The 17340-nt window shown below is 45.7% G+C and overlaps 1 protein-coding gene across 2 annotated transcripts in view; it reads right to left on the reverse strand.

The window, feature by feature from the left end:
• LOC112560378 overlaps positions 1–9608 on the reverse strand; it is a 16389-nt gene extending 6781 nt beyond the window's left edge. The window contains exons 1-3 of one of the 2 annotated variants that reach the window (XM_025232202.1): positions 9266–9608; positions 5501–5890; positions 4646–4834 (exon numbers count right to left, since the gene is read on the reverse strand). In XM_025232202.1, the coding sequence (XP_025087987.1) occupies positions 4646–4834; positions 5501–5888 (577 nt within the window). In that variant the 5' untranslated portion in view covers positions 5889–5890; positions 9266–9608. Of the gene's footprint in view, positions 1–4645; positions 4835–5500; positions 5891–6464; positions 6605–9265 lie in introns of those variants that run through there. The other variant, XM_025232204.1, reaches the window with a different exon arrangement.
• Positions 9609–17340: the final 7732 nt, after the last annotated feature.

Consider the following 17340-nt stretch of genomic DNA (forward strand, 5'->3'; position numbering starts at 1 on the left):
ACGACGGACTCAAAATTCTTAATCTAAATCCTACACTGGTATTAGTTACGATTGTGCTGGAAAACTCCAATGTGCGCACTTAACGAATATCAATAAACAAGATAATCTCCGAGTGAAAGTGTTAGTAGCCCCACAAGTGATGGTGATAGTTGGTATCAGTGGTGAATCCTACCGAAAACCAAGCTATACTAGACTGCAGCGACCGTCTTACATTACATCTTAACCATGAAAAAGACACATCTTACACTCTACACTCCTATATAAAAGAATTCGTGTTGAGACTGGATATTTGGCGAGACGCATTTTTGGTTTGCTCCTCTAACTGTTTGAACGTGAGCATGTAACTCGTCATCCTTCTCGTTCCTATTATATTGTTAATTGCAACTATCCGTCTCAACTCTTTCTCGGGCGTCTAAAAATATCATCGATGCGAAGACGAGAATTACTACTCTTCATATATTACTTCGCTATCATCTAAACAGTAGCACAGTCCTCTGCGTCTGTACTGACTATGTGACACCATATTGACGACTCAAATAGACTGCCCCATGACTTACACACCAGGGACTACACCACACACTACACGAGCGTCTGGAGTCGAGATAAACATCCCAGAAAATTCTCTCATGCTGATGAATGGCACATCTGCATACTCAAGCCCGATCTGTCCTTCTACCTCCCGCACGCAGAATGTACGCCCCGATGATCCGCTGCCGGCGAGCGCCAGAAGGATGTCTGTAACGCACGCCAACTGGATGCGACTCCGATCTCTCAGTAGGACAGTCCTGCGCGTCCTGGGTCGGTCCTGACCAGTATGTCTCGGCACGAAGCAGCAGTATGCACTCACGACATGGAGTACGAAGATAGGAACAACCCAGAGTAGCTAGACACGATCTCTGATGCGTTACCTATACAGCCTCAGCTCTATCGATAAGAAAACACTCTATCTCAGCTCTACTGACCTGTGATTTCTCCTCGATAAAACAGAGCATACACCCTTAGGCCCTGCCATTCTTAACCAGAACATATTATCAAGACCAGAGGCAATGTGTGTTACCCGCTGCGAGTACTTCGTACTAGGCTATGGATCTTACAGATGACCAGTCAATCTCAATGCCAAAAAAGATACCAGCGTTCTCTCTTACGTCAATAACGTCTCCGATGCATCTAGCTGTCAGAAGTACAAGCTCCCTATCTGCTCTTACAGCCTGCGAACTGCTCTTCATCTAACTGAATCTCACGTTGTTCCTGCAAGATCAGTGCGGCGCGCCTATTGGTGGTCGACGCGCGTCACATCACCGTCGGTAAGCACTTGATCTACCATACCACCGATGCCCCTCGACCCGTCAAGCAAGATATATAGACAGAGACAATAACCTAGGTCGTTGACCCTCACAAAGTCGTAACGGCCCTCCCTCTCTGTCTCCGTCGGATTAGACCTGTGAGAGCGAAGCGAAACTGTCCCACAACACGCGAGGCGACCGACCGATTTCATCGCGATCAGCCTTCGCGGCTCTCTGCGTGAACTCGCAGTAACGTCAAGGTACACATAATCGAAAGACTCACACAATCACACACATGTACACTCCGATACCCTCACCCAGGTTTGGCGTGCGAGTGGTCACACACAGCTCATCGTCTCGCGTTAACGAGCACCGCTCGCGCCATAATCAATTTAAGTGTCACCCCCTGCCGCGAGTTTCCTCTCTGTAATGTAGCGGGCAGTGCGCCAGCGCTCCGGTGCGAGCCTTTCTGTGCCCGTCGCTGTGTCGCCCACCCTGACAGCCGTGGAAGTGTAGCACTGTCAGTACAGGTCGAATGTGGTGCCATCATCAGTGTAGCCTGAAGCAGCGTAGCGATTAGTCGGCAGTCAGACTGATCAGAACACACCGATCACAGACAAGAGACAGACACATCTACTAACGCCGCGCATGTAAGTCATTTTTTCATAACTAATGACGCCAGATAGTGCATGTAGTCTGAGTAGTAACGATTGCGTATCTGTATCGTGATGCCTCAGTGTCAAACTCTAGATTCATCTTCTACTACAAATATGATATTAAAAGCACTATCCACTCACACATCCTTATATACTATATACGAGTCTCACCGCACGATCACGGCGCTCTTTCTCGATCTGAGCGTATATCTGTCCAGTCTAGATGAACATGTTCACAAAATACCCTTATCTAGTAAAGTCTCAGCTCTCGATCTCTTGTTCGAGCCTCATGAAACTAACCGCAAGGCACGCGACTAAAAAGCTCGCCGCCAAGCTTACCGGCCACACATCCACCTCTGCTCTCTCTACAAGCGCGAGCCCACCCACCACACATTCGCCGCAGATCCGCACTCACACACGCGTGCGAGTGCGTCGCGGTGAGCGTGCGATAGATCTTAAACCATCTCTGGGCCTCACACAGTTTCTCTCCCGTACAACTAACGATCCACAAGTGTAAACAACTACACTTCAACTCCTTTCGAACCGCCCGTGTGTGAGGCGCAGGCGCGCGCCCCTGCGTGCAAAGACGCTCGTCAGCTTGCACAAGCCGCCGGCGCCGTCTACTCTGGAGCGAGGGTTCTTACAGTCTCTCGCAGAGATGAAGCGTGGTCATGCTATCTCTGAGCGCGTCTCTTTTTCTCTAACACAACAGTGGTCCTGTTTAGTGGTGAGCACCAGACTCACCTCTACATCCCCCGGCCAGGGAGGAGGCACCACCCTCGATCTTCTCTTTTTACCGCTCGCACAGGCGTGCGCGTCCAGATTCTCGGCGCAGCTGTGCGTGTGAGACTTCCACTCTCGAGTGTTCAAGCCTTCTCGTAATACCCGATTTGTTTAATTTGCAAAATCTGCTATCAAGACGGGGTTCAGAAGTTATCCCCCCTCAAGGTGGTTCTAATGTTATTGTTATTTGTCATCATAATGTTTCGTTTATTGCGTTATCAGAGACAGCAACAATGTATTCTAAATTGCTTTCCATTCCTTCCTGCTTTAAAACTGTTTATCTATTTGCAGCTCTTCCACCCCAGAAGAGTACCCCACAGTGACAGTGAGGCAGTGAAATATGTCAAGGTCTTTTACAAACACCCATGAAGAGCACGGGTGGTCCTGTGGACAGACTTTAAACACAAAGCCGACTGCAGTTTTGAGTCTGAATACCTGAAGCTTTCCGCGGCTCCGACACCATTGCTGTGGTGAGTCTGCGACTTCTCTGAATAAAACTGTCAACAAACAAACAAGCGCGGTGTCGGTGAGTTCACTTGCGTGTCCCCATCATGTGACAGTTGAAGCTGCAACGGTACTTGGTGTACTGCTGCCATGCTGTAGTGTGTTGCATGCTTGTTGTAGCACAGTCACAGCTTGTTGTAACACAGTCACAGCTTGTTGTAACACAGTCACAGCTTGTTGTAACACAGGTAACACACACAATCCAGATCGTCTCCCTCACGTTGGGTGTAATCTGTCGACATTCTCCGGCTCCAGCTGGGCTTTCGTTAATTACAACCTTATCACCCCCGAGGCGGTTCATCGTGCAAAGTGCTTTTCAAACGGTCTACAAGCGAAAACGTGCACATTCTCTCCCCTTCTTCTCTCTCTCTTTCAGCCAGGTTCCGGCCAACATGAAGGTGAAGACCCTTGCACAAGTGCCAGAGCAGCTGTGCCCCACAATCCCTCCCGAACGCCAGCGCTGACTCAGTGCTCGGGATTGCCAGACATTCCTCTTCAACATCCCCCACCATCAACAAAAAAAAAAAAAACCTCCCTTCCTCGCGAATCTTGCCTCTAGTTCCTCCATCTGGTTTTTCATGGTTTGCGCGGCCAGTATCTCCCCCTCTTCACTGAGCCACTTCACTGGGCAGGTTGCACGTGGAAGCGATTTGGTCTGGTAGAGGGCGGAGTGAGTGAAGAGAGACAGCGCTCGCAGAATGGAATGCGGAAGGGAGTTCGGACTGTTTCTTTTATTGACGGCCAGATGAATGGAAAGGAGATACAGCAAGAGATGAGGCGGGGGATACGTAGGTAGGGGGGTTAACAGGAGCATGTGTTTCATCAGACCCGCGCGTGCGGTCTGTGTGTGTTCCAGAGAGAGAGAGAAAGAGTTTATGTGTGTTGAACTGAAAGTCATTGATGAAGAGAGAGAAGAGGTGGGAGAGGGAATAAAAAGAGAGAGAAGGAAGAAAAGAAGGCAAAAAGAGACGGCCACTTTGTGAGAAAAGAAAGTATATGTCAAATGTGACAGCAAATATTAACAACTCATCAAACTCCCAGAGCTGACTAAATCACGCTTTTCTTACTCGAACGAATCGAACACCTCATTTGTTTCATTGCGTCATCATTTGTGTCATCGACATAATCGTCTTGTTCTGTGGGGAGCTTGGCGAACCAGACAATGCCACGCATCCCCCGTACACAGCCTCACAAGGTCCAAGGGAGAAAACCTCAAGAAATTCGTCTGCCATTCTTTCACAGTCAGCTCCCTTGGCACGTAAACACTTGTAAAGACTAAAATACAGATTTTTTTTCTTACCAACTCGCAAAATTAAATGGAAAAAAAGGAAGCTTGTAAACTCGTCACCGCAGTTATCTATCTGAACACCGTTCATCCTCCCTGTCTCCAGGTTTCATACTGTCCTCATTACTACTCACCTGGCTCGTACACAATCTGTTTTTCTCTCAGCTGCCGTTTCCGCAGACGGCAGATGATCACGCCGAAAACAACAACAACGACACAGAAAACGGAGAGGAAGGTGAGGAGAATTAGGGTCAGATGGCGCCACTGGTCTCTAGTCGGATCTAGTGACGTCATATCCGGCTCCAGCCGTCTACCGCCATGAGCTGCAAAACCAACAGACATCAGCCAACTTCGTGGTACTGCGCAGGTACACAAAAGTTTATAATGATGCGGTTTGTCAGGACTCTTCATAATGAATCCCACTAACAGGTGATTATATCAGTGGGAACTGTGTACAAACAATAATTCCCATACAATCTTCTGATTTTTTAAAACAGATCTTAGTTTCATTATCCTCATCATGCGCTAACATTACTTTCGAACAAAATAACCATTGTTTATTCATTTAGGTATGTAGATGGATTTCATTTAAACAGTAGGTGGCTTGTGGTATCTTCTTCTTTATAAAAGCATCACAAATAAATTCTTTCGGACGTGGCTGCATGAAAAAATTCTTGTTGACAGTTTTTGAAAAACATTTTTTCAAAATGAACCCCTGAAACTAACCTCATTCAGGACCGCGATAGATACTGCGTTTTTGATGCTCTTTACCAAGTGTTTATACCCTCATTAAGAAAAAGTGAAAAAACCCGAAATTTAAAGGCCAATCCTACTGTTTTCTAATATTTTCCGCTCAGAGTTTAAAAATGAATGTCTTGTGACACTAAATCCACCCACTTGAAAAGAATGGTGCACACAGGTTAGCATTAAACAGTAACAAAGCTTAGCGGCTATGTATTTCTGTTTTTATAGAACCACCTATGACCTACCTGCATCATCGGACCCCTGCGTCTGCTGCGATCTTGACCCTGATGCGTGAGCGGGTGGATCGCCGTGGTTAGGAGACTGGTGGAAGTCGTGGAACTCGTAGAATGGACCGCAGACGGTGTCTTCGAGGGCCGAACATATGCGTCGGATGATCTGGTTGGTGGGACAGGTTGAGCAAAGTTGACACTGTGGGGCCTGACCTTCACCTGCACTCAGGAAGTGACCTGGTGGACAGGGCTCAACGCTGACGCCATAATCATCGTCCACCCTCGCGCTGTCTGCGTCATATCCGGGCTGCGCTGAGTTTGCCGTCTGCTCAGCGGCCAGGCTTGGTGACGTCACGATTGCCAGCATGACGAGGGTAAGAAGTGATGACGTGGATAGTGTCATGGCTGAATAAGATGAAAGAAATATACAAAATCCAGTAAATTTTTTTTTAATGTTTACCGTTGTCTCACACCTCTGCTTACTGCAAATGGCTTGAGATTAAGTCTCTTTTGCACTTTTCTTACCTCCATAAGGGGAATAAACCTTTAGTGTAGTCCCCCATCCACACAGGAAGATGGGGGTTGTCCGCGCTTGTCCCTTTAGGTAATGCTAACGGGACAGATCTTTTATCCAATACAATTTGTAAAGCAAGTTCAATAAATTTTAACGGAAGAACACCATTGTCTATACATGGTCATGATACATAGGTGAAGCAAGTTCACTGCCATTTATCTCCCTTCCCCGTAAGGTCCCATCCCGTCGATTCATGACTGGTCTGATGTAAAACGAAGGAAGAAAATAAAATAACCAGTTGGGCGTGCTGCTGAAATCTCATCAGGGTGAAGCAGAAGGAAAGAGCTTCAACACCTTCGCAAAAACCAATCTCCGTGGAATTCAAACACGCGGAAAGAAGTGGGATTTAAAGAAATCAACTTCCCCCCGGCCCCAAAGTCTCTACGCTTGCCAGCCCTCACGCACCTCATTACAAGTCGCCTGTTCTCAGGCCGCCACGAGTCCCACAAGCTCCTTTCAGAGGTTGGGAACTAATGCCTCCTTCAACACCCCGTCCCTCCAGCGATGCATGAATTCACACACTACTTGCACAGCCCCTCCCTAAACATGCACTGGCAAATCACTGGTGAAAGTCTAAAGCACAGCAGTGGTTCTCCTCCCCACCCCTTACCCCTCACCACTTCCCACCTGGAAACCCACGCGCTGATGTTTGGTATCAGAGTGCGAGGCCTGCGCACGCATGCTAATCGCCGCTTATTAACGTCAACACAGGTTTGCCGCGGCGAGATGCCTTTTCATGTTACGAGGGAAGAATGACCCGGGCCCTCTGACCTCTCCTTTCCCACCCTTCAGTTTTCCCTCGCTCTCCAACGCTCGGCACAGAAAGGACTTGCGCCTCCCACCCTGGGAACCGATGATCCGTCGTGCGAACCCGCCGCTGAACTACGCACCGCGCATGCGTGGAAAATTTCTGTCCCTGCGGTGCACACAGTCCATAGACATGAGGACCCCTGCTCCCCTCCACCCTTCACCTCTTCTCATTGCCGTTACTGAATTCTACAAACACCAAAAGCTACGCTACTAAACAAATTCACGTGCATGTGGGAGGAGCTATAGTGCGAGCACGTGCATAAAGATCACATGGTTTCTGAAACCAGACCTGAGTAAACTCTGCTAACAGAGGGTTTGGCATGGTGTCGGAACCGTTAACTTACCAAATAAGCAAACTAAAAATAATCTTCTTCTCAACTCAAGTTTAGTCAGAGGTCACGAAAATGGGGGTAAACTATTACGAACGCACGTCACGTGGTCTAAAATTGCACACCCTTTGACCTACATGTATGCCGCAGTCATCTTTTTGTTTGAAAAGTTGATAGTATGATGACATCGGACAAGACGCCTTATTTGAAATTCCAATTACAAGCTGAAGCGAGAAGCCATTGTGGACGCGGATGCCACTTTGAGAGGATATTGCAAAATGAGCTGACGAGTTCACCAACAGACAGGGAGGGGGGTGGGGTGTTGAATGTGTTGGAAGCACACCTTGATGTCATGAGGTAAGGAGGTACCTTCCTGTTATCATCAATGCGTCAGTGATAAAGAAATTAATGAAATTTTATCAAGTGCTAACATTAGTAATATCGCAATTCAAGGGAGACAGTCCTCACGCTTAGTAAATCAAGGCTGACAGAGTTGCTGTTCTTATACTCACCCTATGTCTTATTACTAGTATACAGCTAAAGTGTTTCTGCTTATGGTGATTTTATCTCACTGCTAAACCGCGACCATCTTGTGGTCTTCCAGTGATGTGTTGTCTCCACACTCCTTCACCTCAGCTCTTTTTAACCCTTGCATAATTGCCATTGTTGTGAATATCTAGAAAATATAGCTGGCTAAAGCAGTTTCACGGGCTGTGAATAGATAATAATCTGTTCACCACAGTAGTTTTAGTAATCATTTGTGGTCACATATATTCACATATTACTAGTTTCTCTAGAGGTTTGTGCAATACTTTGTCTTGACTTATTTCATGTAGTTTGTGATTATGCCATATATTTCTTGTGAGTTAAAACCCATCAGCTAAAGTCAATGTCCTTTGCTGAATGTTGCAGGACACACTAATCTCAAGAATCCTGGCAGACTGCTTACTTAACCATAGTGTTAGAGAAACTTGGAAGCTTCAGTGGTTCAGATCCCTTTGAAAGCTCACTCACTAACTTCTTCCCTCACTCACTCTCTTCTTCACTCACTTCTCTCCCTCCCCTTGTCGTATAAACAACTCCAAAAAGGAGGAAGCGGAGAAAAGAGTCAGACAGCAAGACAGGACAAGAAAGAGCAGACAATGAAGATCCCACAGGCTTGAAAGAGCAGCTTCACCTGGATAAATTTATTTATAAACCCCACCCCCCACCCCTAGGCCTAGCTTTGCTAAATCACTTATGTATACAATAATACCGTGTATCTACCTTGAAGCTAAATACGCATACTCTAAAAGGAATAAGGGTATATGACAAAATGCAATCATTCAGAGGATAAATTATTACAAATTAATGCAGTGAAATATAAATCATGTTCTAGCTTGTCCTAGGACTGACACTGTTACTGCTGTCATGAGTTTAGCCCTGAGAGCATTAAAGCATAAAATCAACAAAAGGTGTTCATCTTTAAGTCTTATGAGCAGCCCATCAGTAATCAGTTGAATAATTGTATAGAGAAAAAGGTCACGAAATGCAAGTGAGAAAAATTTACATTTTGTTTTTATAACGGCTTCCTCATATGCATGCCATAAAAGGAAGTTTTCCTTGACTAGCAATAGCAGATAACCTTTTTATATTCATGAGAAATACTTTTTAATCACACCATACAGTTTGTCCATGCCATGCTTCATGTTTTTCTTATATTCCGGAGGTACCGGAACATTTTTTTTTTTGCACTGGATTTCAAACATATCTACCGAAGACACATTATGTGCTTTACCTGTCTGAAAGAAAGTAGCGTTCTCTACCTGTTTGTTGTTGTAATGCTCTTTTGGTCTATCCACTATTACCCCCATCGTTTCCACCTATTCCTACTTACAATTAATAAGCACCTATTGGTTCCACCTTTCTTCCCCACCATTGCTATCCACGATCCATAAGATGTGAATATAATTTTATGCTAATAATCCTGTCCTAAGCGATGTACGCTACATTTCATTGTAATAATAAAAACAATCGATTAAAAGCTTTTGAGGAAAAATGAGATGGAATGAAGACTGATTGCCTTACCTGCTACCTGTCGGACGAATACCTCAGAAAGTGATAATGGTATTTTGCCAAGTGTCTTTTATCCTGGTGCTGGGATGTGGCAGGGTGCACCTCGCTCTGTACAAGTCTCAACATGTGCTGACCCGCACCAGCGCGCTCAGACAGCCTGCGGCGGAGGGTGTCAACATCGCAGCGTCGACCAATCAGCGCTCGCGGATTTGACGGCGAGATTGGCGTGACCTTGTCACGTGCAGGAGGTCAGCTCGCAGTGCGCATCGCGGCGACAAGTTCGGACGAGTCCGGAGCGAGCGGGCGGCGCGATTGTTGTCATGTCATCGTTGCTGTGAGCTATTTATACACCTCTCCAGCCATCAGCTGTTGATGCCGCGTCCTAACAAGCAACAACAAACATGTCGGGTGCGCCCACCACCCGCCTGCTCCACGCCACCCGCGCCGCGCCGGTCTTGTTGTGAAGATTGTTTCTCTTTGATTGTAAGTCTTTCTCACGCCTCCAACAGGGAACTGATGGATACGGTGGTAGGGGAGGGGGATTCAGTGGATGGTGTGAACGTGAATTGGGTGAAGGCTGTAGCTCGTGACTGATTCCCCCAAAGGGGTCATTTGTTCCCCTTCTCTTTCATACAACTCTGTTTGCCCAGTCTTACAACTTTGAATGTCATTCTGTTTTTGTTTGTAATATTGTCAGACTGTTGTGGGCAGAAACGCCATGTCAAGGTGAGAACTCGACAGCAGGATGCTAGAGGAAAGGTCGGAGTCGGTCCTCAGTGTAGGGGGACAAGTGGACACCTGCACCGAGTTCACACGCTCGTTTTCCCCAAATGGCGGAGGCGACAGAGTTATAGTTAACCCAAAGCAACCGACTCAGCTACGACCCTCCATACCCAGAAGGAATCCAGGATGAACTCGACGGTCTTCAGATGACATGGTCCATCACCAATCCGACTTCATTCTTCTCTCAGGACGTTTCAAATACAGCATCAACAAGGCTAAAAACAGTCATACCTGAAAGCCGAAATAGGCAGTGACTATGACCTTCCCCTCACGGTCCAGAAATTGAAGCTGAAATGCCATCCACTCTCACATTCACACGCAGGTCAACCTGCCTCTGGGAGCTCTTAGATCCGCCATTGTACCTTGATTTTGTCGTACGTTTGTCTCTCCATATTGCAAGTTCATGGGATAAGGCAGGTAGACAGACAGCAGTCCACCTATACACGTCCGTGGCTAAACGAAAACCGCCCTGATGCCTCGTAATCCTCCCGATTCCGGTGCTTTGGAGCGCCGGCGAATACACACAGATGATCTCTTCTTTCTCCTGACGGTGTTGGTGTCGAACATCTACCTGCCACAGGTAACGCAAGTTCTGGTCTCGTAGTTCCTATAGTTTCATGCCAGCTGACAATCCCTTGACTGACTGACTCCTAGGAATCTCTAACCCAAGCATTCTGTCTTGGCTTTCGTGGTTCCAGTCTCTGTCTCAGAAAAGTCCTTCGGCGAAAAGCGTTGAGGGCGTGTCGACCTCCGCCTCAAAGAACTACGTGTTCACTGAGGTCGTGCCGAGTGTTGCTTGCTTACTTCAACTTTGTACAATCGTCACACACATAAAGTACAAGCAGGGATGCCATGGGACGAACACACAACCAGCATCAGTCAACCAATCATCAAGCAGCCAGCGCTAACACAGAGGAACACTACACCGCATGGTCCAGTGACCAGCTCACTGGCAACGGGAAAGGGGGGTAAGACTATTCCTTTCACCCTCCTACCAGGCGTGAAAAGACTTTGAATGTTTTCTCTATGTCCAGCCGTTACACCCCCGCCACCTGCCGCCTGAGTCTCGCAGAGCAAGGTGACTGAGCCCTCTGACCCAGACGACGTTTGCACCTGTCCGCCTTTGGCTGCAGCCGCCATCCTGGCGCGTCGCTGTCCTTGACGATCTCCTCAAGCAGAGTGGAGGTGGAGGGGAGCAATTGATGTTTTACGCCGAGCCAGCAACTAAAGCTACATCACGACAAGGCAGCAGACCGGTTTTCAGAATAAGCAATCACTAAATTATTATACTCCTTAATGAAAGAAAATTGTAAACTTTGTCTAAAACTATCATCTGCTCTCCTCTACATCAGTCATACAGGACCACACGGATAGTGTGCTTGGTGGATGTCTTGGAGGTCAACCCTGGAACCTGGTGGAGCATCCTCCGTTATAATACAGCCTTCGCTACAGCTGCCACTGTTATAATACAGCCGTCTCTACAACTGCTCCCCGTTATAATACAGCCGTCGCTACAGCTGTCCCCGTTATAATACCGCCGTCTTCACGAGTTTCAGGATCACCACAGTGACAAAAACAAACAAACAAATAAACAAACAAATAAAAAAAAACAAATAAACAAACAAATAAAAGACCCCGAGGAAGCCATCCAGAGACCAAAGCCAGACTACAGACTGTCGCTAGAAGCCGGCTTCACCCAGACGATCACCAGCAGGTCTTCACAGACTACCTACACAATAACAAGAATCGTCGATGTAGCAGTTACAGCGAGCAGAGGGCTGCAAGACAAGAGAAGCCTGCAAGGTTCGCAGGGTGGTTTTTTCGGGTACCCCGGTTTCCTTCCTTCTCCATCATTCATTTACGAAATCTCCTCAAGGTGGAAGCACTTCCCTTATAAACCAACCAACCAACCAATTCTAATTATGATGAGTATGATGTGTGGTTTATTTTGTAATTCGCTTGGGGTAGCACACTGACTCGCGCCATGACCACAGTGATCACGTGACCTGTTACGTGTTCTCTAATCGTTGACGGTCAATATCAAGGTAAATACCCGGGGTGCAGGAAAGAAAGACAAGCACGACAATGGTGTTGCCCTGTGTTGCGGGTGAGTATTCTGTGATGACATTATAACTTTATTATTGGTTCGTCCTCAATTTTGGCCTTTTTAGTCTGCACATCTTCAGCTCGTTTAGGGATCGTTTGAAATGATAGAAAGAAGAAGGAAAGAAAGTCACGACACTTACAAACAAAGAAAACTCCTTGGGAAAAAATGTAAATATTCAAATAATTTTAATTTATCACATTTTACATTGCAGGTATTTAATTTTTTTAAATGGAGTCTGTAACATCTGTCTTTTCCTCTCTCGCACACAGACCATCTCCTCATTTCTTCTTGATGTTTGCGTGCATGCACTCGCGTGTAAGAGAGAGTGTGTGGAGGGAGAGGACGGGTGCGGGTAGCAGTGACGAAACCCACAGCTCCGAGGTTTTGCCGCCTGCTGTGCAGATACGGCGTCTGGGTGGTGTGGGAAAACCAATTGGTGGGGAAAACAGATGGCAAACATTTAAACAAAAGGTTTATTGACCTGTGCCAGCAGGAATGGAGAGCCATAATGTCGACGGAAAAAAAAATAAATAGCCCAAAACATGCACTGGTGTGTCAAGAGCAAGTTTAGTTTATCTCGTCAGCAAAACATTTTTCCTCCTCGTAACCCGCTGCCACGACCTTCCCTCCTCCCAGCGCATCCTCGTCTCGTGCTGAGTGCGCACGTGGTTATCACAGGTCGGGAGTGCAGTTGTCCTTATCATTATCCTCACAGCTGGTGTTTGTACATCTTTTACTACCTGTGTATGCACGAGTGTGTGTGTGTGTCTTTACGGGTGTACTGCAGTACAGCTGTCGGGATGTACGAACGAGTGTTATTTTCAGACATAATTATATTTTCAGTATTTTGTATACCTGTTTCGGATGTATATCTGTGGAAGATAAAGCTGACAGAGGAAATCTTTCACAGTCAGGGTGTACATGCGGCACCTGGGAGGAGTTGGAGACGATCCTTTGTCACCAGACTGACGGTGTAGTCTTCACCCTTAACTAACGATAAGGAGGAGAATACTCGAGTGTCAGCAGGTGTCGGCGGTTTTACCTCCCAACAAAACTCACCAGTAGGAAACCAGAAACAGGGCACTAGCGGAGAACTCACACCCCTCCCCAACCTTCTTTATCCTGACCCACGTGCACCAAAGCAGCCATCACAGACATTTGTTCCTCTTGCCTATCGTTTATGTATCGTTTATCTTCTACTGAGGAGGCGATGAAAAGATCCAAGACATCAAACGATGGGCGTTTAATCTGTTGCCATCAGCAATACAGACAAGACATTTGTGATCTGCAGTTAGCATGTGTTTGACTGGGGACGACTGCCTAGCCACCAAAAAATATTATCGACAGCCACATTTTGATGCGCCTCTGATTGCTTCTTTGCTGACCCATCACTGAGGATGGCCTGCAGCGAAAAAGGACATAAAAAGAACAGGTGGGGACTGGAAATAAAACTGTAGATCAGCAAACATTGGAGACAGAAGTTTTCTTAAAGGGAGTGAAAGAAACTATCAAGAGCATCTTTACAGCCTGTAATAAGGAAAATGAGGTACAGAAGATTTCATGGCTTGAAGACGTGACTGCATCCATGATTGCAGCGAGAGCTTGCTTGCATCATCCACAAGAACAGAATGTGAACTTCACAGACTAGCTCAAGTTCGGTCGAAGAACAGCCTGTCATCTATCGAGGCCAGTTACAGAACTGCCAGTGCACAGGCCAAGAAACAGCTGTCATGTGACCTCATACAACCCCCTACCCTACCCACCCCACCCACCCCACCCCGAGATATTTGCGGCTGCTGAAGGTGAAGCCGACAGTAACTATGCTGGTCAGACCTGCCTCACCAGGACATTACATTCCCGATACTAGGAGCTCAGCAGATGGAATGGCAAGTGTGGGGCGCTGTAGCGATCACAGAAAACATCTCTGAACACAAACTGCGAAACACGCAACCCATAAACTGCGGCAGGCATTAATTCCGAGGGCCTTGCTAACGGCCAAACCATGTCTGCGCGTGCGTGCGTGCGTGAGTGAATGTGTGTGTGTGTGAGAGAGAGAAGGAATAGGTATTGGTACTACTGCTGGTACTCACACCTTCCCTGTGAGCCATACCAAAGTTGTTTACTATAACAGCCACGGTTTATCTATCACTTCAAAATTAAAGGAATACGAGAAAGGCACAACTCAGGGAAAATGGGAATTTGTCTATGAGGAAAAAGAAAAGGTCCTACAGGTGGCTGCTTTTGTCCTCACCGCCCTAACACGGTTTTTTTTTTTTTTTTTTTATCAAAGGTCATGGTCACACCGGTTTAACTACTTCTTTCGGACCTTGACTGCAACCTTATAGTTGTAACACGAACTTGTGTTACTTGTGTTACATCCCTGGTTGTAACAATCTCGGTAGGTACACGCGTGCGATGATGAGCCCTCGCCAACGGTGGAAGGACATTTCAAACAATCCCTATTGTGTCAGCCAGACCATTGCTCTCCTAACCCAGCGACCCACCCGGACCAGACAGCAGCAAGACGCACGCGCCACCCTCTTGTCACAAAGCAGCGCACGTGCCACAAGCCGATATCAAAGGAACTTTTCCCGCCAGGCACCGCGCGTCAGGCGGCAGCTGCGACTGTCACCTGCCCCATCTCATTTGAATATTCTAAAAGGTCAGCATGCACGCGCCTGCTAATCAGGTCAAAGAGTATCTTGAGGTTGTTTTGTTTACTAGTGCAGCAGTCCCCACCCCGTCAGCCATTTGACAGGGAAGCTGTGCAGCAAGGAAATTGCTTTTATGACATGGCGTCAACTAACCAACTGCTTTATAAATATATACATCTTCTCTCGAAGCCTGGACTTGCAGCACGTGCACCTTTTCCACATTTACCTTGCAGTCTTCTAACAACTCAACGAAGCCTCGATACAGAAATCAATGCACGCCAATGATCGATGAAAGCATGCACATACAAATGATTTGCACAAACAAGTGAACCATAGGATATCAAAAGATACCAGACTGTTTGTACATCTCGTCATCTTATTCTACACCCCCACATCCAAAATGAAAAAATAGAAATATCATTCCCAGAAGGATTCGAACCAGAGACAAAAGTCAGCCGCACTGTCTACTGTGTTACAGGAGTGTGCCAGGGGTTGACGCTGGGTTTCTTTGTTATTCTTGTAGGTGTCCTGGTGTGAGAGGGGAAAGGTAAGAATACTTGATGTACGATAATCACGGTATTATTATCAGTATTATCACCATCCATCATATTGAAAATATTAAAAAGTAAATCATGCACAAACATTAAAATAGGCAAAATGATGTTTAATTAGCGTTTACTACCACATTAATAAAACTTTTCACATAACCATCGAGAAAATGTTTCTAAAACGCGCGCTTGCTGTCTGGGTGTATTTCTGCATAAGTGACAGGCTAACAAGCTAACTCCTGCCACATGCATACACCCACAAGGCTAACCCATATCATAGACTTACATTACCCACGAGGCTGACATACACACACACACATAAACACATGCACGCACACATAGGGCTGGCTCTACCTTAAACACACAATACGAACCTTGGACACATGCACATTTCACCAAGTTAACCATATATATATCTCTGACTTGTTGCTGTTGTTGAGTTTAAAAGGGAAAAGTGATTTCAGTTGCAGGGATATGTCAATGAGATACCATCAGCCTTCATGCTACACCAGTCTCCCTCCCTACAATCTTTGCCCAACAAAGGCTCCTGATGGTCTGTAAGTGCGCCTAAATTTCTCTCATAGCCTTTCTTTTCCTCTCTTCGCTGTTGTTGTTGGGAAGGGGTTTCCTGTCCACAAAGCAGTAACATCTAAAAGCCTTTAACTGCCAATGTTTGGGGGACATTGTTTTACATAATGGACGGAAGAAAGGCTCGGAGCTTAAACGAAGGTAAAGTGGCTCTGTGCGCCACAACACCTGAGAGCTATTGGCATCTGACACACTTGGCCTGCCGTCTGGTCGGTACTTTCACTCGCTCTTATTGCAGGTCCACAAAGCTCCCAGCCTGCTGGGGGAACCATAAACATGTATATAACATACATAAACATGTATATAACAAAAGATATCTAAAGAATAAATGGTGTGATAAATGGTGTGTGAGTGTGTGTGAGTGTGTTACAGAGCAGTGTTCGTGCGTATGCGCGATGCCCGCCTCTGTGAGTGTGTGTTACAGGCGATGGTTATGTGCGATACGAAACAAAAAATTCGTGGAATTTTTTTTTTTTTTACAAGCGAAAATTCGACATACGAGCTCGAGTTATTTATGTGTCGTAGCGTAAAGCGCTTGGCAACTCTTGCTTTGATAGTGCAGGTGAGAGTGAGTGCAAACAGGCAAAAACAAGTGATGCATAAAGTCTTCACATTTAAGTTTAGGTTAAGTTAAAATGAAAAAAAAGTTAAAATTTTTTTTAAAAAAAGTAGTCAGTGAAAATCTAAATGTTTCAGGTTAAAAACAGTATAAATAGTGATTGATAAGCACCCGTCTGCTCATCGGCTCCCTCCCTCCTCCCCCGTCATCTGCCTTCTTCCGTCTTTTTCTCCTCCAAGGTAAGATTGTTAAATATAATATATTCTTTATTATTCTATTATCTGTATTATTGTGCCTTTAACATTTACTGTATGATACCACTGAGTATATAGGTGGACTGATGTCTGTTATTATAACGTATTTACATATAAATTGTATTGTTTTAGGAGCGTTGGAACGCATTAATCTATTTTCTTTATTTTATATAAGAAAAATAGTTTTAATATACGTGTTTGTTTGTTTTTTAACATGCGAGCTCAGTTGTGGAACGGATTAAACTGGTATGTAGAGGTAAGTACTAGTGTAAATATCATTGCTGGTATATAGTAGTACCAAACAATAACTGCTTCATCATAATTTCTTCTTCTTGGTCTTTTATAACCATTTTGGAATAGTGAAACACGTATTTTCTTGTTGTTGTTCTTTTTAGAATATAGTGAACAGTTGCATCATGAACTTGTATTATACGCGTCTGTCGTTGCACTCCTCGAATGGAGTTTCTCCTGCAGCACATAAATAGCCGACCTTGAACTCTGTGTTACGAAACTGTCGTTATGCAATGTGTTGAAATTTACTAAAATCATAATATCTTTACACGGTAATATACTATTAAAATGGATAAATCGCCG

This window comes from Pomacea canaliculata, linkage group LG3 (assembly GCF_003073045.1).
Source record: "Pomacea canaliculata isolate SZHN2017 linkage group LG3, ASM307304v1, whole genome shotgun sequence".
Taxonomy (NCBI): Eukaryota; Metazoa; Mollusca; class Gastropoda; order Architaenioglossa; family Ampullariidae; genus Pomacea; species Pomacea canaliculata.